Source organism: Vespa crabro, chromosome 2 (assembly GCF_910589235.1).
Source record: "Vespa crabro chromosome 2, iyVesCrab1.2, whole genome shotgun sequence".
NCBI lineage: Eukaryota > Metazoa > Arthropoda > Insecta > Hymenoptera > Vespidae > Vespa > Vespa crabro.
Window position 1 is genome coordinate 18,813,499 of NC_060956.1, and position 22,500 is coordinate 18,835,998.

Here is a 22,500-nt window from a genome sequence, read left to right on the forward strand (position 1 = left end):
TTAACCGATAACTCTGTACGTTTAACTTAAAATTGATTCTTTTTCTCTTTTTTTTTTTCTTTCCTTTATATATATATATATATATATATATATATATATATATATATATTTATGTATAAGAGAGAAAAAATGCTTTGCGAAAAAGAAGATAGGCTCGCATGAAGTACGATTTAGAAACTACAAGATCACGTGAGAGTTCAAGAGAGTTCAGATGACTATATAAGTTGTGTGTTGTGCTTGGCGTACATACTTCCTAGTATTTATTTCTTTTTTCCTTTTTCTTTTTTTCTTTTTTTTGTTTTTTAATTTTATCGCTCTACTTTTTAATATTATGCATAAATTACTTCGCGTATGGCTTAAACGCATTCTCACTGAAGAATGAACACTTGGATTGCGTTAGCGAAATTTATGATACATACATACAACGATATTAACGTTCGCTTTAATTAAAAAATAATTTATGCGAATTCCATTGTTAATCTCATCTATTATCAAACTGTCAATTTCTCTTACGTTAAATAAATACATTAGAAAATAATAAATAAAATGAAGATAAAATTATTAATAATCAAATTGAAAATAACTTCTCACGAATGTTTCTAATCGTTGATTATCTGTTCTCGCATCTAATCCAAGTATTTTTCGAGAGGAGTCCGCGTACATACGCGGCTTATTTTATTTATCATAGATACAACTCAGAAGTTCTCGTGACACTTTCTCGTCGTGATTCGAAGCCCATTCGAATTTAATTCGCAGAAAACGCTGGGCAGGAGCAATAATTCTATTATAATAATAATAATAATAATAATAATAATAATCATAGTAATAATGATAGCAACAATTAATATTCTACGTTAGAAACGAATGTTTTCATATTTGCTAAATATAAGCAAACGCAGGAAATATACATATTGCTTTGATGGACGAATATATATATATAGACGAATAAATATACACACATATATATATATATATATATATATATATATATATATATATATCGTAAGAAGCGTTTCAAGGTAACTCGTTTGCGAATTATCGAGCGTATAATTATTTTTTGATGACTCTCGACTATAATTCAAAATTTTTTTTATACAAAATTGGAAGAAAAGATTTGATAAGTAGAAAATGCAAATCAGAAAATCGTATCGTTAATCATAATAGATCTTACAATTAAATATCGGCGAATGGAAGAAATCTATTTTATTCGAAGAAGCTGCGTTTTCATAAGCGTAATTCGTTTTTCTTTTTATTACTTTTCTTTTCTACGTGCTTTGGATCCTGTTTCGAATTAGATATTATTGGCCGTTTTTCAACGTTTCACCTTTCACCCCTTCTCAACGTTCATACGTAATCGTGGAAGGAACGATAAAACGCATCGAGAAGGGATCAAAGGGTAATACGCCCTTTAAAAAAATTGCATTGAAAACTGCCATTAGAGAGCTTAAATTATCGATACTATGTATTTACACGCGTTAGTTTTCAAACGGAAGTTCGAGTATGTGCCGTGTCAATGTTTTTAATGCCACAGCACTATAGATTTATTATGTAGGTAGTATGTGATGATCCTATTTTAGTGTCCATAATCGATATAATTTTTTTTTTTTTTTGAAAAATCTCAAAGAGAGATATTTTTCGGAAAAAATTTAATGAATTTAAGAGATAGCTTCCTTATAGTTAATTAATTATTATATTATATTATATCGACTCTCTTATCTTTAAGTAGACATTTCTTACTAACTTCAGAAATAACTCATGTTTTATAATAATTAACGCTACATTAGAGTGTATATGCTCTTTCATCTTACTCTCTTTCTCTCTCTCTCTCTCTCTCTCTCACTTCTTCTTCTTCATCTTCTTCTTCTTCTTTTATCAATCTTTTATACGTATTTATATCACTGCACCAGATGGCTAACAATAAATAAATAAAAAATTTACCGCGAAAGACGAATACATGAGGACATTCCCTTGATGAAAATTTCTTTGCCATCTGGCACGTATCGCTTCGTTAAATTACCTTATATGACGTTAAATTTGTAATAACTTTAAGTGGACCCCAACGGTAGTCGAACGTGTACGCCCACGTGATGGGAAAAGTTTTGCTACCGTAATAAAATTCGAACGTATACATACGATTACGTTCTTACTTAAACGACGATACGAAAAAAGAAAAGAAAAAAAAAAAAAAAGAAAAGAAAAACAAGGAAAAAAAAAGAAATTACGATCGATATATCGTTGCGTTAGATACGCGAACAATTCTTATCGATCGTTGGTCATGTAATAATAATTAATTTGTTAAAGCGAATTTGGCAGCGCTTTTTTTAATCGACCCTATCGCCGTTTAACGAGATAGGCACCAATATTTGAATAATAATCAATATTCATTACTTTTGGAACACATGAAATATTTTTCTTTCTTTTTTTCTTTCTCTTCTCTTTTCTTCTTTTCTCTTTCTTCTTTCTCATTCATTTCCCATTTCGAAACAAATTTATAGTTATGTATTTAAAAGTTTTACAAAAATTTTGACAATATCTCGTCAGCGAAAGGATCGATATTTTTTAATCCGACAATCGAATAAATAATACATATATATGTATGTATATACTCCTCGCGAATAAAATATCATGTCTCGTATGTCTTCCCGTCACGCGGGCAAAGATTTATTTTTTTTTTCTCCCCTCTTTCATTCCTATCTGCTTAAAAGTATAAATATCCTAATGTTAATAGAGAATTTAAATATTTTTTATTCGAAAGACACATAGATTTCGCATAATGCTGCGCTCGCAAGATTGCTGTATATTCTTATATACCGTTTTTTATTCTATTTTTTATTATTATCCTTCATTATCATCATCATTATCATCATCGTCTCCGTCTTCATCATCATCATCATCGTCATCATTATAATCATCATCGTCGTCGTCTTCATCATTATCATTGTCATCAATATCATCATCATCATCATCATCATCATCATCATTGTTATTCTTTTTTTACCCATTTTTTTTCCATTATGCTAAAATTTTAATCCTCGATAAAATAGCATCGAGTTTGAGTGCAAGTGCTGGATAAAACGTATCAATAAGTCCTAGCTAAAAGTAACGACACTTATTATTATTATTATTATTATTATTATCCTCCTCTTAACTCCTGGGTCCCCAACCATTTCCTCGCCCACAATAAAATCTTCATTTTTCTCATCCCCCTTCATCTTTTGTAATTTTACTTTCGTATATCTCCCTTTCTTCGAACATTCTGCTCTCATTCTTCTCCCTATATTATCGTCCTACGTCAAAAATGGGGAATTCGTTTAGTATATACAAGGCTCGTATCTGAAAAATGCGAGCGATGTTGGATGCTTTGTAAGTACGTATTTGTATGTATGTGTATGTGTGTGTGTGTGTGTGTGTGTGTGTGTGTGTGTGTGTTTGTCTACGCTCATGCGTATTTAAGAATCTCATGTAAAATTTGTTTTTCCCCGTCACCGGCAACCCTCCTCCTTTCTTTTAATAATAAAACGAATAGATAGATATCGACGTCTATTTTTGATCCTTCTTTCTTAGTGCTAAATAAAAACACCACCCATGACTCTTTTCCTTCACGTACGCGAATAAATAATCTTAAAGTCGGACGTATGTAAGCTTATTATATCAAACGCTTTGTTCGTTTTTTTCTTTTTTTTTTTTTCTTTTTCCTCTTTTTTTTGTTTCTTTTTTGTTCTTTTTTCCTCGATTTCGTTTCATCGTAAATCGTGAATAATGATAAAAAGAAAGAAAAAAAAATAAAAATAAAAACAATAAATAGTATAGTATCAATCGATTGTTCTCCTCAAATTGTACTTATTCCGAAAGACAGAAAATTTGTTTATTTGTTTCAAAATAAAACGTGATAAAAAATTTCTTAACGTTTGTAATTTCGAGATAGATACAATAGTCCCGAGATCTTTGAAACAATCGAGCTTAGTAGAAAGAAAGAAATGAAGTATTCTTGTGGAATATATTGGAATATTGGTTTCCAAGATTGGCACGTAAAATCACATGGAATTTATTACCAACTGTCCGTCCAATCTCCCTAACTTATTTTCTCCTATTCTTTCCTTCTTCCTCGCTCTTTAATTAATATCCTTTGTTTCTCTCTTTAGTACCTAATCAAAACGATACACATATTTTTCATGCCCTGTTTAGTCTCAAGAGAAAAAAATCAAAAACTTGATTCGATCGTTCTCTCATTTGTTCTCTAATCCTCGCCTAACTTACATATGTAACATGTAGGTACTTGTGCAGAGAAATTAGAATGAATCCTTTCGATAATTCGTATGAGTTCTTTGTGTGTTCTTTTTTTTTCATTTTTTATATGCGTCTCTACTCTATGTATATGTATATATATATATATATATATATATATATATATATATGTATGTATGTATGTATATACATATAACACGCTTTTGTACAGAGATTTCATCGGTTTTGTCAGAAAAAAGTTTAGTCTTTTATAATGGTAACGAGCTCTGTCGTTAATGTACAGGGTGCTCATATTAACCGAGCCATTTCGAATCTTTATTATTTTTTCTTTATCTTTTTTTATCTTTTTATTTTTTTTTTTTTTGAGATTTCTTATCCCAAACGAAATAATTTCGTCGACTCCATTTATTTAGTTATATCTTTATATATTTTATTATACTTATATATATATATATAAATATAATAATAATTATATATATATATATATATATATATATATATATATATATATAAGTATCGATCGATCTTAATTATTTCCTATTTCCCCCATCTTGTCTTGCTAAATTATGGCTTACTTTTTAATGAATGAAATTGATCGAAATAGATTGAAAGAACGAGCACCCGATACACTTTACAGAAAAGTGCACTTTCCTCAGTAACGTTAAGTACTGAGTACACGGTACGTACGTATATATAATATGTATAGTATAATTTTATGTATATATATGTGTGTGTATAATATGTATATGCATTATTTATATATAGAAAGTTACAAAAGATAAAAGAATCGAGTACAATGTACATATACAGGGCATCATAAGAGACATCACGATGTCTCGACAGATTTCCTTCTATTACTTTCTAAACATGACGGAGAATCTCTCTCTCTCTCTCTCTCTCTCTCTCTCTCTCTCTCTCTTTAATATTCTCACAATTTCTATTTCGTTCATACTCCTCCGTTTCACGATTTTTTGTTCATTCATTTTCTCTCTTCCTTGTTCCTTATTTTGTCGGCTGTCTATCTAATCTTCTGTCCCTCTCTCTCTCTCTCTCTCTCTCTCTTTCTCTCTCTCTCTCTCTGTCTCTCTTTCTTTCTCTCTCTCGTTCTCCCACTCTCTCGTTCTCCCTCTCTCTCTTTCTATTTTTCTTTCTGTCTCTTTTGTTCTCTGATTGACGCAGATCAGAATTACGATGTAAAGATTAGGCTTCGTCTGGATAAGAGCTTTGCGAGCTACGCTTCTTCTTATGGTTACCGTGATGTTGATGATGATGATGATAATGATGGTGCTGTTGCTGTTGTTGTTGTTGTTGATCCTGATGCTGCTCGGTTCGCATAAGAGCGTCGGTTTCCGGCTGATTCTGATGACCGACTAAAAGGTCGAGAGTACCTCTCGGTACCATCGCCTGATGATGGTGTTCGTTCGTCGGTGGGGGAAGGGGAGTAGCTACGGGTGAATCCGCTGGTAGGGGAACGCAATGTAGGACGTAACATCTTACGGCGGCCAGGATGATACCTAAAAGTTCCAAAGTTTTTCTTTATTTTTGACAAGGATCTTTGTTATGGTTTCATTTGAAAGAATCCTCTAGAAAGTTAAGCAATCATTTTCGTTCCTTTTTATTTTTTTTTTTTTCTTTTCTAAGATGAATAATAGTACCACTAAGAGAGGGAAAAAAAAATGTATTGTTGTTTCAAAGTTCTGTTATTTGGTGGTCCATTGTTATAAGGGATCAGAAATTTTTTCATACTTTTTAAAAATAAATTCCAAGAGAAAGCCAAGAGATAAAGTCCTAAAGAGATACAGATTAATCTAACGAAAGATAAACTTACCCAGTAAGAGCAAAGTGGCGCCTGCGATGAGTAAAGCGAGTCTGTGGTCGGTGGTCGTTGCCCCCGGGGCAAGTTGGACAAGACCAACTACAAGTACCACTGCGCCCAATAACAGACACACTACGACTGCGTGCAAACCGGATATCTGCGAATAACGACACTGTTAGGAGGTCTAGCGAATTGTTGGGAGGAAATCAAATTGAATTGCGTCAGGAAACTATCGAAAGATTCCGATGGAATGACGTCTCTTCAACTATTTATTTTCATTTTAATCGAACGTGCTTTGGAAATATTGACAAAAGAGTTCTAAGTTTATATGTATCGATTGAAATAATATAATAAAGTATCTTGCGTTGAGGTACGTTTAAGTGTATAAAATGATTCACCTCGCATGATCGTTGAATATAACTCTTGTATGCTAAAGGATTCTTTGAAGGTGCTGTTTAATGAAAGTTTTAATATTTTAATCTTTTTAATCGATCTACCTAAAGAAAAAGAGAAAAAGAGAAAGTCAAGGCTATTGATTGTTAAACATTAAATAAAATCTAATTTCGTAAGGCAAAATTATGAAACCAATTATCGATTATAATAAATCATTTAAAAGTAAAATAAAATTTTCTGATACATGTCAATGATCTCGCTCTTCGTTCATTCGCCCGAGGAAATATTTTCTCAAGGAAAAAAAGAGAAAAGAAAAAAAGAAAAAAAAAAAGAAAGAAAGAAAAAACGAAGACTTTAAATAGGTCAAGAGAAAACGGAAATGTCCTCGTTGTGAAAGATTAAAACGTAGATTACCTTGCCGCAAAGATAAAGCTCTGGAAGCGGATCTAGATGACTATTGTGTCCGTGGGGACTAGGTGTAGGTGGTGAACCTTGAAGGGGTGGCATCCATTGGCCTCCCAAATAAAGCTGACTCGGTCGTTTTAGCCTCTTTTCTTGTCTTCTACGTTCATGGCGTACAGCCACTGCTGGCATGGCCCCGATCATTCTGCAAACGTGTAATCGTGAATAATTACGCTTATAAACACCGATCGATCGGCTTGCCATCGCTCCATTACTGTTCTCTTTTTGCTTTTGATAGGATAAAGAGAAACACGACGGGGAGAGTGAAAGAAAAATAGAGAGGGAGAGAGAGAGAAAGATAGATAGAAGGAGAGAGAGAGAGAGAGAGAGAGATAGAAGGGGAGAGAGAGAGAGAGAGAGAGAAAGAATGCCCACGCCTCTATCATTTTTGAAATGAAAAAGAAAAGCGGAAATGAATCGTTCAGCTTGGCAATTTTTCAATTCTACTATTCTACCTTTTTTTTCCCAATACATTTTCTTTTTTCATAGAAAAGACAATGATCGTTTCTCGTTTAGTTTAACTCATAATAATGTTATTTATTATATACAGGACATAAAAAAAAAAAAAAAAAAAAAAACGGGATAAGACAAATTATTAATTACTTCGATAGAAAATAAATGTTAATCTCTTCATCGATAATTGAAATTTGCACTGATACTGTTCGTTACGTTTTTTGCTTCTAATATATACCATTACCTGTTACGACTTCAATAGAATTATTACCGAGATGACAACTATCTATATATCTATATCGAAAGATCGATAATATAACGAACAAAATTGTAATTGGTTTTCAATCGTATCACCGATGTAAAATTATTTATTCATAGTTGAATTGTTATCGAGTGATATTGGTGATGACGTCAGTGGTAATCGATTTTCGCAGTGAACGAAGCAGGGAACGTGGTTCCCTAAATATGCAAATATGTATTTTCTAAATATGAAATGTTTTTATCATCTTGATAAATGTAAACATGCCTATCTACATACTCTATATAACTGTTCTATAAACCCTATCGTGTGTTCAAACGTTCGAAGACCTAAATATACCGACATAATATTGTACATATACAATATATATATATATATATATATATATATATATATATATATACTTATTTGGTATAACCAGCGAAATGCTGACCAACTAATATTCTAAACCAAGATAATAAAAAAAACGTGATTATAAAGACTATAAATCGAGAGTAAAGAAAAAAACGATACATCGTGCGATCGAAGAGACTCGATAAGAGAACTCGGTCGAAAATGAAATTAACGTCCAAACAAAACAAAAAAAAAAAAAAGAAAAAAAGAAAAAAAAGAAACATAAAGGAACGAAAAATAAATAAAAAAAAAAAATAAGAAAAAGGAATTGACCAAGTTGATCCAACGCAATCTGGTCATGAAAATATTAAAGTAAAACAAAAATGATATTACAGGGATATCTCTTCCGATAATCGTCACGTACATACCTTCCCTTATCAGAATGTCGTTCTCGTTTGTAATGATCATCAGCGTGGAAAGAAAAGTTGTACAATGAAATGTTGGATTTAACGAGAGGCGGAAGCGCGCAGGGTAGTTTCGTCGGTGGGTTCGTGAACCGCGAGACGGTATGAACTTTGGTGACCTCTGGTGACCCCGTCGGTCGATACGTCACTATATCCAGCCTTTGCCAGCGACAGGCTCCCCTGGGCGCTCGAAAGCAAGCGTTCGCGAAAGCTTTCATGGGGGTTCTGCACCGTGAAGTAAAAGGGAACCAACTTTCAAGCGTAATCGTTCAAATCATGTCGTTCCCTTTTCTCTAGTATTATACTTGCTATCCATTAAGAAATAGTGAATAGCAGAATCGATTTATCAAATAGAGAGAGAGAGAGAGAGAGAGAAGAGACAAAAAACAGAAAGAGAGAAAGAGAGAGAGAGAGAGGACGCTGCTGATCGCAACGTAAAACTCGTGATGTTAGATAGAAAAGGAAGAGAGAGAAGGAGAAAAAGATTGAGAGAGAGAGGGGGGGAGGAGAGAGGGAGAGGGAGAGAAAGAGGAAATATCGATTACTGCCTTATACTACTTCGGTTCCGCACAGTTTTGGATTTCAAGCTTGCTTCCTGTCTTCCTATTTCCATCCATCTAAATCTTACGCTGTCATTTATTTTGTACAGAGAACTCGGTCAAAATATTTAATTGAATTATAAACGCTATTATTATGGTAAATTGAACGACACTTCGAGTGGATATTTAAATTATGAAAAATGAAGTTATAATGTGATGATGATAATCGTCATAATGTATTTCAATTTGATCGGAGGAATGTTGAATATTTTTTTTTTCTTTTTGTTTTGCCTTCCTTCTTTCCGAGGTTTCATCGTTCAAACGATGAAATCGATAGAAACGAAAGAGATCAATGTAATAAAGGAAATTACATTAGTAATATTACAATGTGGAATTTGCATGAACCTTACGAGAATGAGTATGAGATAAAATCGAAAATCCTAATTATATGGAATACTAATATATCAAAAGGATTACTAATATACCAATGTTCTCTTTTTATTTTATTGATATTCATTGAGGGAACACGTTGAATTTTGATTGAAGAAATATTAAAATTTGTTTTCTTTATAAACAATATAAAAGTTATTCAAAATAGAATTCATTAGATAATTTTAATATATCTACAATCGAACTATAAAATAAAAATGATTTAATTCCTTATTTTCAGAAGTATTTCTCTTCTTGGAAAAATTAATAATCTTTTTGATTTACTTTGGAAATGTCATTAACGGAATAATTATTTTTTCGTATGATTGTATTTCCAATACCGACGAATACAATTTTCGTTTTCCCGGTTATAACAAAAGCATGATTTTGTTTTTTCTTTCTTTTTTTTTTTTTTTTTTAACACACCTACACATTCGTATAACATTTTCACATTTCGTAGTTTACATTTGTTTACTTATTTGTTTTTTTTTTTTGTATTTTTAATGAAAGCATACGAAAAATCTATATTCCATAATATATTTTGTTAAAAATTGCGAGAATGGATATATAGTTAATTAATATTAATTGTATAAAGTTCATCATTGAACGTTGCAATATTATAAGATGAATCATTATGAAAATGGCAACATGCTGGATACATGCCATAGAAGTATGAGTCATGCTTTTGCATCTTCCTAGAATCATGTCAAAGGAGATCCAATCGATAGAAAGGGGCTTGTTCATTACTCAAAATAAATCCGTTATCGTTCTTGCGTTAAATCTCGTAATTAGAAAGAATATGATTTCCATAATTCCAAATGAAATTTCAAAAGAGATTTTCCAAGAAAATTATATTCCTATAAGTCTTTATTAAGCCTTATCATTTCATTCGAAAGCTCGAACTATCTGATTATCTGATATACTCAACAAGTTTTATAATGAATAAATAAATGAAAAATTTTAATCTATAGTTAAATAAAACTTAATAAAGAGAATATCTACCATGATATAAGTTATTATCTTATATAATCAAAAAGGTAGAGCCATAATATAATCGTTGAAATAAATGTATACTTATGAATGATAAGTAAGTACATTTTATATATCCAAATCAATAATAAAAAAAAAAAAAAATCACTATTTGCCGGTCATCATTTTGTTCATATGCTTGTCTCGAAACGAGCTTTCTCGATTGCTATAGCTATCGCTACGTTAAAGTAGGACAACGGATTTCGAATTTCGACTATGCCGTGTTCCCGTAACGTCATCATCCATAAGGAAATATCTAAAACCGAAACAAGTTGGTTTTAGCCGTCTCGGCGCCGAATCAGCAACTACGAAGAAAGAGAATAGAGAGTAAGAAATACTGTTCATGTCAGATTCATTGTTTATTTTTTCTTTTTGTCTCACCGCTAACCAAAAGAAAACTCATGACCTTCTATCCTCTATAGAAAATATATTGTGAAGATTTTCATTTACTCCATGTAAAATATCATACAAAAATATTTTGAACGAATCGACCAACTCCAAGTGTATAAACGTTTAGATATATGTATCTTTAAAGTACGCATTCGTCAAGACTGTTGCTTTTCAGAAAATTATTATACCATTCTACGGAGAATATTATAGTTCAGGCACTTAAAAAAAAAAAAAAAAAAAAAAAAAAAAGAAGAAACAAGAAGAAGAAAAAAAAATGGCCCTGTCACCCGAAAGATTTAAGATTTAGAAAGATTAATATTCGGAAAATGTTAATACAACTACGGTAATTTATTTCTGCGGACTTAAGTGCAACTATAAATGAATTATTCAGAATAAAATATTGTCTAACATCTATTTTCTTTTCACTCCGATAAATCCCCTCACGTTTTCGATTCTATAAATAAAACATTTGAAACATTAGAGTTTGAAATATAAACAGACAAAGATAATATAACGTTCTCGACGAAACTCGTAGGTACTTGTACCAATTATGGTATTCTATCGAATCGTTTATTTAAACTTTAACGAAGGAAGTTTGAAAGATATCCATTTGCTTCTTGAAAATATGAAGATCAAGACATACGCGGAAGAAACGTTTGCGATTGTGTTATACGTTTTTCCCATTCGGTTGCCTTCAAATACGAACTCTAAAAGCGAACAAGTTTCGCAAAACTGTTTACGTTAAAAGGAAAACCACGTGACGTTGCAAAATACAGCTGTGAAATTTTGAATCTCAAAATATAATTAAGAAATACACTAAACATTCAAAGATAAATAGTTATCTCGAAATATCTTCGAATGAACGATTAAAAAAAAAAAAAAAAAAAAAAAACAAAAAAAAAAAACAAAAAAAAAACAAAAGAAGAAATGAACGAATAAGTAATTATTATGTTATTAAAAATAATTCCTTAACAAATTTATATTTAAACGTTATTTTTAATATCGACGATAATTCGATCTCGACATTCGATTAATTATCGATAATTTGAAGGTATAAGAAAATGTTTATATATAACGAAGAGAGAATCTCTGAAGCAAACTTTTCTTTTTTCTTTTTTTTCTCTTTTTTTTTTCTCTCTTTTCTTTTTCCTTTTCTTTTTGTTTTTCATTTAAAGCATTTAAAGTATCCTTCATTAGTGCTCCTTAAAACGAGAATGAGCGTAATTTCCTCTAATTGTCGATAGTAGGTAGTAGTCTCGTATTATCGATAAAAGCTGGAGGAAATTGCAATTAGAACTTTTAGAGAGACAAATCGTTGACCCTGTTTCTTTTTTATTTTTGTTATTGATTTTTTTTTTCTTTCCTTCCCTTTTTTCCTTTTCTTTTTGTTTTCTCTTTTTTTTTTTTTTTTTTTTTTTTTTTTATTGAATTAATCATTCCAACAGTATAAACAAGCATCAAACGAGAAACTCTTATCGTTTCTTTTTTTTTTTTCTCGGAGACATTAGAGGAAATCTCGTTCATTCTACTTCAGAAGCATTCACTTTGATAATTTCAATGCACTTTCTATCGTTATAGTTATAAGACAGTTTCGAGTACGTTACAACGCTCGAAATAGCCAACCTGACACGGATAACGTCAACGTAAAGAAGACTTTAATCGTTCATCCAAAGTGTAATTCACTTAGTTCGTTCTAGATTTCAAATATAATTCCATTTCTTTGCGTTCGATCAAGTACGTCACGAAGACTCTATTAGCATAGTCGCTTTTGGGATGTATCAAAAGATAAGGATAGATACAAGTAGAGAGAGAGAGAGAGAGAGAGAAAGGGAGAGAGAGAGAGAGAGAGAGAGAAATAGATGAGACTAAGGTATATATGGAAGAAGTAATTGAGAAGGTAGATAGAATTGAAGCTTATTGGTCTATCGCGTAAACAACAATTAATCGAGCATTAAGCCACGAGACAGTTTAATGTTTGAAATTATATCCTAAAGGCATAACGTCGGAGTTTATAGAACGGCTGATACAGTTAATAATAAATTTCAACGCGTTCGGCAGGAAGTTTACAATTGTCTTTTCAAAAAAAAAAAAAAAGAAGAAAAAAAAGAAAAGATTTACCTTTAAAGATGAAAACGATTAAATATTTATTTAGAATAGAAAAAGAAGGAAGGAAAAACAAAAGGAAAAAAAAAAAAAAAAGAAAGAAAAAAGAAAAAAAAAGTATAATCCATAATACATCATAATATTCATTATAAACTTGATGTATTTTAAAATTCAACGTTAATCACGAATATTTTCTTATACGATACAAGTATGCCCTTTATTAAATCGTTTTATCATTAGACTTTACATTATTAAGGAAAGTAAGAGTATTCGAGAATAGTTCATTCGAGTACCCGTAGTATACATTGAACATAAAGGTAGTTAATATTTAATCACAAAAAAAGAAAGGGTGTCGTATTGTTCCATTAGAAGAAGATAAACGAAATATTTCGTATTTTGTCAATTCGATGTGTGGATCGATTTTCCATAAGAAAAAAAATAAAAAAAATAAAAAAAAAAAATAAAAAGAAAAAGAAGGAAAATGTATATATCTGCAAATGTATAAATATATATATATATATATATATATATATATATTCATACATCACGATTCGAGAGAAAGAACAACCAAATTACAAAAGAATGGAGCGTTTCATAAAGATTTATTCTCGAAAAAGTCGTGCGTCAAATGTATAAGTGGTACAATAGAGAAATGGCATAAGAAAGCTTATTAATTGCTAATCGTATAGTAATAATTGTAGGTAGCAGTAAATTGCAAATAGTGATGTGATAATATTTTTTAGTAACTATGAGAATGATTACGATCTTTACGGCTCGCTTATCGGCCCACGATTTTCTCACTTTCTTCTCTTCTTCTTATTCTTCTTCTTCTTCTTTTTCTTTTCTTTCTTTTCTTTTTTCTATCTATCTTATCATTTTTCATATAACGATAACTTCGTTCGTTTTTCGCTACGATATTAATATTCTTAAAGCTACGAAAAATGAAATCGCTCGATTGATTTTTCTCTTGTCGATCGGTAACACTTGAAGTAGGTACATAAATATTTTATTTAAAGAAGAACGTGTCAAACAAATTATCTCAGTGCATTAAAGAAATCATAAAGATATTGTAAAGTATAAAAAGAAAGTTCTATTGACATAATTTTATTGACACGTATACGTGAATGTGAATTGAATTAAAGGAAAAAAAAGGGAAAAAAAAGAAGAAAAAGAAAAGAAATAACAGAAAGAAAATAAAACAAGAAAGAATTTCCAAGAGAACTGAATTGAATGCAAGAAATTCTCTTGGTAACGCACGATTATGATATAATTAGCATAATCGATCGAAGAAGTAAAATAAGTTTGACACGTCTACATTAAACTACTGTTTTCTTTCATAATTCAATTTTTCTTCTTTTCTATCTTTCGTTTTTTCTGTGTTCTTGCTGTTTTTTTTTTTTTTTTCTTTTTTTTTTCTCTTCTTTTTGACTCACTATCGGACTTTTACCAATGATCACGTAAATTCATTTAGTTCGTCGACGAAGAATTTAGAAGTCCGAAAACAAAAAAAAAGAAACAAGAGTTCTTTTACGAAAAAAATAAGTTTTTTTCTTTCTCATTGAACTTCTCGTTGAACGAAGAAACGTCTCATCGAACGATTATACGTACGATACTCTTTTCTTCATCGACGAACTTCCCAAACACGAGCTTGTTATTTTTATATTATATTATTTTTTTTCCCCTCGCAAACGACTCGGAAACATTGTCCTTAATTTTCGAAGAATCGCCTTTCGCCAGTTCGCCTCGGGACAACGAGGAAAGACAAAAGGGTGGATATACGAAGAAAGAAATAGAGAGAGAGAGAGAGAGAGAGAGAGAGAGAGAGGGAGAGGGAGAGAGAGAATGAGAGAGGACTATCTCCTCAATTTCTTCGAAGATCGATAGATCGTTATGGATCAAATGCACGGAGGAAAAAATTCATAGGCTTTGAAAAATCTTTTTTCTTGTTATTTTTTTTTCTTGTTTTTTTTTTATCTTTTTTTTTTTCTCTCTTTTTTCTTATCTACGGAAAAAGCTCTCTTTCTACGTCAATGATTCTCAAAGCATGGTCTATACGCTTCTGAGAGTTCCCGAGACTTCTTTCTTAAGATCCTCCAACTATGTTTATAATATTAAAATATAAAAGAAAGAAAAAAAAAAATCTATTTTTTAATTTCGAATAAACAAAATTTATGAGATTACTTTTGAATGGGTATTTATAAAAAAAAAAAAAAAAAAAAAAGAAAAAAAATAAAAGGAAACAATAGAACTGATAAAGGAGATCTGGAACATCAAGAAATTTAAGAATCTCTGTTTCCTTTGTTTTGTTTTGTTTTGTTTTTTTCTTTTCCTTTTTTTACAAATAAATATCCTTGAAAAAGTATTTATAATGATCGTAAAGATCGATGATTGTTTTTAAGTACATCATTTCAAATCATCCTTGGCAATTCTCAATCAAATGTTTGTACCCATTTTCGATTAAATTAGAAACTCGCGTGATATAAATCCTTCCTAAATGTAATTAGATCGGACAAGAAGATCGTCGCACGTTACCGTGTGACTCTGATGGTTTCTAGTAGCACGTATCTACATATGTATGTATGTAGTACGTAGCTACGTATGTAACTATATGAACTCTCGAGGTCAACGGCACGTGACGTCGATCGATTTATCCTACGCTATGGTTCTGTTACCTTCTAATAACCCGAATAGAAGAGCATAGAAGAGAGTCTTTTGGACAAAACGCATTTCGTAATCGGCTGTGTTTTAATATTTAAACTTCTAAATATAATCTATGGTATTTTCTTAACTTCGTCTTTTTTTTTTGGTTTTTCTTTTTTTTTTCTTTCTTTCTTCATTTTCTTATGATTTTCTCGTTAAATCGAAAACTTGGCCTTAACAGTAAGCTTTTGCACCCTTTTCCCTTCGTTTCACAAAACAAACACAAACACACGCATATACATACACACATGTATGCGCACGCATGCACGCACACACACACCACACACATACACAAATACACACACATACATGCACATACACAAAACGCTTATACGTACTCGTACTCGCGTACATATTTCTCGACGATCGAACAATCTACGTAATTAAATATGTGTATTTAGATATGTCCGATCTATGTTCTCTCATTCAAAAGAAAAAAAGAAGAAAAAAAAAAAAAAAAAAAAAAAGAAAGAAACGGATTATCGTGTATCCGATATATCAGTTGTCACGACAAATCGTTTTATTACCGAGAAATGCTTTTTTTTTTTATTTTTTCTTCTCGATCATTCGTAACCTTTTTTAAGATTGAATTTAAAAGCCCCGAAGCTTCGCAACTTTAAAGTTATGTACTCCTCGCGCTGCTCTCTTTACTTTTTGTTTTTGTGCTTTTTTATTCTTTTCTTCTTGTTTTTCTTTTTTTTGTTCGTTTTTCTTTTCCTTTTTCTTTTTCTTCTCTTTTTTTTTTTTGTTTTTGTTTTTGTTTTTTTTCTCTTTCTTTCTTTCTTTCTTCGTTAAATCGAAGTTAACAGCTACGTGGTAATGTAAAGAAATTGTACCACTTATTTTTCGAATACAACTGTACCTCCGATCGACTAATCGGTATGTATACTGATCATAAAGAGAAAAGAGGATACAGATATATTCGTCAATCGCGGAAGAATATATTAAATTGTTGCATTATTTCTATCCTTGATATAATATTGAAGAAAAAAAGAGAGAGAGAGACAAAGAAAGAGAGAGAGAGAGAGAGAGAGAGAGAAGAAAAGAAAAAAAAAAATAAAGATGATTGAATCATTGTTATTTACAATTATAACGGATAGCTTATTTCTCATTTACTCTGAAGGTAAAACAATACACATTTTTTTGAAGGGAGAATTCTGATGCATACACGCGGAATATGATAGGAATTATGCAACAATTTAATGAATAATTATATCTATATATACATATATATGTATGTATGCATAAATATATATGTATGTATGTATGTATACATATATGGTATATACACAGTATTTCTCGTGCATTTAAAAAATCACTCTCTTTTATAATGTACAGCGATAAAAAAGTTTGTCAACTTGTATAGAATTAGAGCACGATTTTGATCGGAGGGGGGGGAGGAGGGAGAAGTATATAGTATAGATAAACGGCGATACCATTTCTTTCCATTTTCTTTTGCCTCTCCTAATTTCTCTTTTTTTTCCCCCTCTCCTTTATCTATTTCCCTTATTTCATTTCAATTCTTTCCCATTTCTCTTATCTTCAAATAATTCATTAGTTTGAGCGAAGTACAGAACTATTATGCACCATTTAAAAATTAAATTATTAAAATTTAATTTAGCAATATTAGCCTCTCGATCCTGGGAATGCGAGAAGTATTTCTTAATTATGTTGAAAAAAAAAAAAAAATAAATAAATAAAGGTAAAATTATAAACTTACCAGAGATGAATACATAATTGTAAAAAATTACATTCTGTAAATACGTATGTATGTGTTCACGTACGTACGCATATATTTGCAAATTTCTCGTAGATTGAATTCTATCTTATGGAAAGACATTATTTACGCATTTCTTCTTATTGAATCTCATGCTAACAGATTTTTATTTTTCCTTTTCGTCTTTTTTTTTTCATATGACATATTAAAGTACGAAAGATAATAATAATAACGAAGAATAAAGATAATAAACAAAACAAAATGCTTTACCATTGACGTCGAAAAGTTACAAAGAATACGTAACATATCGTGAAAGGCACTTTCACTCAATTGTATCATAATAAACGCATCTATCTCTCTTTCTCCTTCTCTTTTCCTTCTTTCATACATACGTTCTTTCATTCTTTTCAACTTTCTTTACGATTACATTTAATAACATTCCCCCATCGGTCATTGCAAGAGCGTACAAAAATTGGAATTGCGTAGGAATGCAAAAAGTGGAGACACCTTAATCTCTAATAAATGTATAAGAGTGTCTCAATTAAAAAAGGTACAGGTGTATATAATACAATAATATAATATAATGTAATATAATATATATATATATATATATATATATATATATATATATATATATTTACATTTACAGAGTAAGATTCTTCGAAAGAACTATAAATTAACAATTTCTATTTTTATTCGTCTCTCTGCCTCTTTTTTGTCTTCTTTTCGTTCCCTTTTTTCTTTTTTTTTTTTTTATTACTCTTATTACTTTCCCCTTCTCTTTCCTACCCTTTCTTTCTTCTTCTTCCTTCGCTTCATTGTTGCAAGTTCAATTAATTCTTCTTCTTCTTTATTTTTTTTTTATTTTATTTATTTTTTTTTCTTTTTTTTTCCTTTTTTTTCTTTTTTTTTTTTTCTTTTTTTTTTTTTTCATTGGATCACAGAATGGTAGCGCCCGAGCGTGGCAATATTCTTACCTAAGACGTCAGAAGACGATCCGAGGATTGGCGATAAGATGAAACAAGAAAATAATTTTATTTTCGCGAATGTTATCGTCGTACTTATGAAATGACGATGAAATTTTTAATTTTCGATCGGCAAGGATGAAAAAAAAAAAAAAAAAGAAAACATAGGAAAACGAGAGAAAAAGAAAAGGAAAAAAAAAGAAGAGGGAAAATTCAATCTCATTTGGTCTGTGCAAATCGGATCGTTTTCGAAGATCATCTTTCCTTTTATCATTTAAATCTACTACTAGCGTAATATACGTAAACACTCGAGGTATTATATAAAATGGAATATAGCATATTAAAATTATCCGTCTACCTTAAGATTAACGCGCACTATCAGTCACTGGACATTGGGGATGTTCTACGAGATAATTATGATGACGGGACGATAGAACAACCCCATATATTCACGTCACGTCACTCGATTCACCGAAGGGACATTCATGCGAGAAATTCTTCCATTTAAATATCAATCCTTTCTCTTTTCTCTCATTCTTTATCGATGATATTGACGTCGAACCAAAGATAAGTTCAAAGGTTTATTACGTTTCTGACATCGAAATAAACTCTCAATGGAAATCCCAATTGATCGATGAAACGAGGAAAAGAAAAATCCTCTTTTCTCTCTCTCTCTCTCTCTCTCTCTCTCTCTCTCAAATTTTATTTTAATCGATCTATCATGTAGAAATAATCTACAATTTCTAAAGAATCCTTTACCTTTTCTTTTTTTCTTTCCGTTTCATGGAAGTCCCTAAGGTGGTCAAAACGTTGATTCGATCGACTGATAGATAGACATCGATCGATTGTTCTCTTTTTTCTTTTTAAATCCTTATCTATCTTCTTAAAAACGAAATTAATGCAAGCGCAATGGCTGATACCGATCGAACGTCGAGATTGGATTTGATAATCGATACGTCGGCCATTTTGATCCATTTATAGAAGAAAAAAGAAAAAAAAATAAATTTCGTCCCGACGTTCGACGAATTAAATATTCATAGATAATGAGTATGTTCGCGTTGATAATACGTTAGAATTACGATTGAATAATAATAGTTCATATGTATCTCTTTCTCTCGTACTCTGTCGCTAATGCGCCAAAGTTTTATTCGTTTCTTTTACGATAGAAACAATCGGTTCAATAAACACGCAAAGTCCGATATACCATTCGGTAAAAATTCTCATAATCGATCATTTCATTTGTTTATTCCCTATTTCAATCTTGATTCTTCTCTATTATCCTTTCCTCGTGTTTCATTTCTAACATTCGTTTCGGATTAATTTATCTTGGTCCTTGAATTCGTTTTTTTCTGTTTTTTTCTTCACTTTTTTTTTATTTTTATTTATTTATTTATTTTTTTTTTTATTATTATTTTCTGTTTTCTTCTTCTTCCTCTTTTTTATCTCATCTATTTTGCATAGTTATGAGAAAATTCTTTACTTAATCATTTCTCTCTCTCTCTCTCTCTCTCTCTCTCTCTCTCTCTCTCTCTCTCACTCACTCACTCTTTTCATTATTTTTAATAAAACATTCCATTCTTTTTCTCGTAATATCGACGTTGGCTGTCAAGTTCATAAGTAAATTAGTAATAATGGCGAGTCTCATCAACCTCGAAGAAACTCTATATAGATCCGATCATATTTATTTCTAAATATTTCCACGAGGTTTTTTTTTTTTTATCGTACCTCATTCGATTTCTTAAAATTACATACATTAATTCGTACAACAGAGACACGCATGTTTAATTTTCGTTTCATTAAAATTTTTTCTTCGATTTTACATTCAAACGCACATCTCTAGTTTTCTTTTTCTTCTTCTTCTTCTTCTTCTTCTTCTTCTTCTTCATTTCACGGCTTAAACATCGATTTACATTGAAAAAGATATAAAGCCTCTTCGAAGGCTTTATTTGGACGAAAATACGATTTATATTTATCGTAGGCGATATAAATGATCCAAAGATCATCTCGTAGGATTTTTACGATTTTTTCACTTTCGATTAACTTGAAACACGATTTATATATATATATATATATATATATATATATATATATATTGTGCGCGAACGAAGCTGCAAATAAATATCAAGAAGAGAACGACGAATCTTCTTCAATCTCTTAGAAAGAATGACAATAGAAATAAAATTTACGAGGAATTTTTCCAACGAAATCTGAAATGCTTTTTTAAAAGATTCAATTTCTATATACATTAAAATAATTCATCGTTCGTATTTATCGAAATAATTTATTTCGATGAAATGTTATAAGTTTAATGAAACATTAAATTACTTTTTCGGAATGTTAAATATTATAGAATGTATTGATATCAAAAAAGAAAAAAAAAAGAAAACACCATCGAACATTCATGAAATTAATTAAAATAAATTGAAACAAATGAAATTATAATGATTATATTTACGTAAGGAAATTTCTTCTATCGGGTCGTGTCTCTTATTTATCTTGTTGTATAAAAGACTTTCATTTTCTTTAACATCTCCCAAATATTTACAAGCTTTGTGCATAAAAAAAAAAAAAAAAAGATTTAGTCGCTTCATCCTTTTATGATGTCGACACACTGATTAACGACTTAATGACGATGTGAAAAATTCATATCAAACGTGTATGATTGTTATATCGCTGCATTTTCACTTTTCTTCGTGATTCAAAATAAATATTTGAAAATCGATGATCAACAGAAATGATCAGATATTAAACGATATATATATATATATATATATATATATACATATATCTTTTTTTTTTCTTCTTCTCTGGTTAGGGAAAAAGATATGGACAACGCGTAAAAATAACGATTGTAATCGCAAAAGGAATGTTAAAATTGTTAATAGTCTTTCGAAAATGATACTCATAATGAATACAATTAAATGCAACGAACTTCCACGATTATAGTGTATTATCTTTATCATAGTATATCTTTACTTACGAAGATCCATACTTTTGTGTTATTTTTCTTTTTTTTTTTTTCTTTAAATCCCTTGGTACAATCGTGAATGATCACTACCACGAAAGAAATATATATTCTCAGTAAAACGAATCTATTTACAATTTAATACAAGTTGGAATTCTTGATCGCTTTAATCGCGTAAGTGTCGCTGATGTTGATATTAATGTTGAATTTCACAAGGTAGAAACGTTTAATTAATAAATTTAACTTTGAGTGTAATTGAAATGCGAAAGGGCAGTGTATAGTGATAGAAAGTAAGTCAGAAGTACCTGTTAAATAGGTAAATAAGAGAAACGTAACAATAACGTTCTAGTCTTCGTCCATTTACGAGCTCCTATTAAATAAATTTAACTAAATTCATTTCTTTTTTTTCTCTCTCTTTTTTTCTTTTTCTTTTTTTTTTTTTTTTGTTTTTTTCTTTCACTTTGAATACGAATTACGTATTCGAAACATTCCTAATCAACTTTATGTATCTTACGGTCACGTCCTTCGTAAATCCAAAACTAACGTAATAACGGATAATATTATGGATAACATCCTGCGTGGGACATAATTCGATTGACGTATATCTATGCGTAAGCTCTTCGTGGTTAAAGGGTTAAATCGATACAACGGGCCTATCCGATTCGAAGCGGAAATTTCAAACTCCTGGAGTAATACTGAACTCAATTTGACAAGAGTATACATTCTATTCGTTGATGGAAATTGATATCAATGTCACGCAAGGTATGACGTTTATACGATCATCGTAAAGGATCGTCGAAAGTGAATTTACAAACTTTCATAAATCCCTAAATCTAAATTGTAAACCATGGAAGTTCGTATACGTTCAATTTAATAACAATTTCTACGTTAGTATCCTTTGGCTGGGAATGTTTTGTAAGTATGGTATTTTCTTTGTTAAATAAAAATTTTCGATAATAATTTTTAACAAAGATAAATCGAATGTTCTAGATTTAGGGCAAAGAAATGTTAACGTCGAAGAGAATTCACCAAATATTATCTTTGAAACTTTCTACGAAAGAGAATACGAAAATTACGTTAGCTCTTTGAAATTTTCTAAGATATGCCGTGCATGATAGATAGTCGTGAAGATTTCTCAAGAAACGTAACAAGTTTTGTAATAGAGGATTCGCGCCAATGACATATCCGATTTTTCTTCGAGAACGAAAAATCTGTTTTATCGAGCCTTGAAAACGCTT

At 30.5% G+C, this 22,500-nt stretch overlaps 1 protein-coding gene across 3 annotated transcripts in view; it reads right to left on the reverse strand.

The window, feature by feature from the left end:
- Positions 1 to 22,500, reverse strand: part of LOC124422175 (putative uncharacterized protein DDB_G0288537) — a 45,034-nt gene that overhangs the window by 1,114 nt on the left and 21,420 nt on the right. The window contains exons 2-4 of one of the 3 annotated variants that reach the window (XM_046958275.1): positions 6,869 to 7,061; positions 6,074 to 6,233; positions 1 to 5,759 (exon numbers count right to left, since the gene is read on the reverse strand). The exon at positions 1 to 5,759 is cut by the window's left edge and continues 1,114 nt beyond it. In XM_046958275.1, the coding sequence (XP_046814231.1) occupies positions 5,446 to 5,759; positions 6,074 to 6,233; positions 6,869 to 7,060 (666 nt within the window). In that variant the 5' untranslated portion in view covers position 7,061 and the 3' untranslated portion in view covers positions 1 to 5,445. Of the gene's footprint in view, positions 5,760 to 6,073; positions 6,234 to 6,868; positions 7,062 to 13,498 lie in introns of those variants that run through there. The other 2 variants (XM_046958276.1, XM_046958274.1) reach the window with 2 other exon arrangements.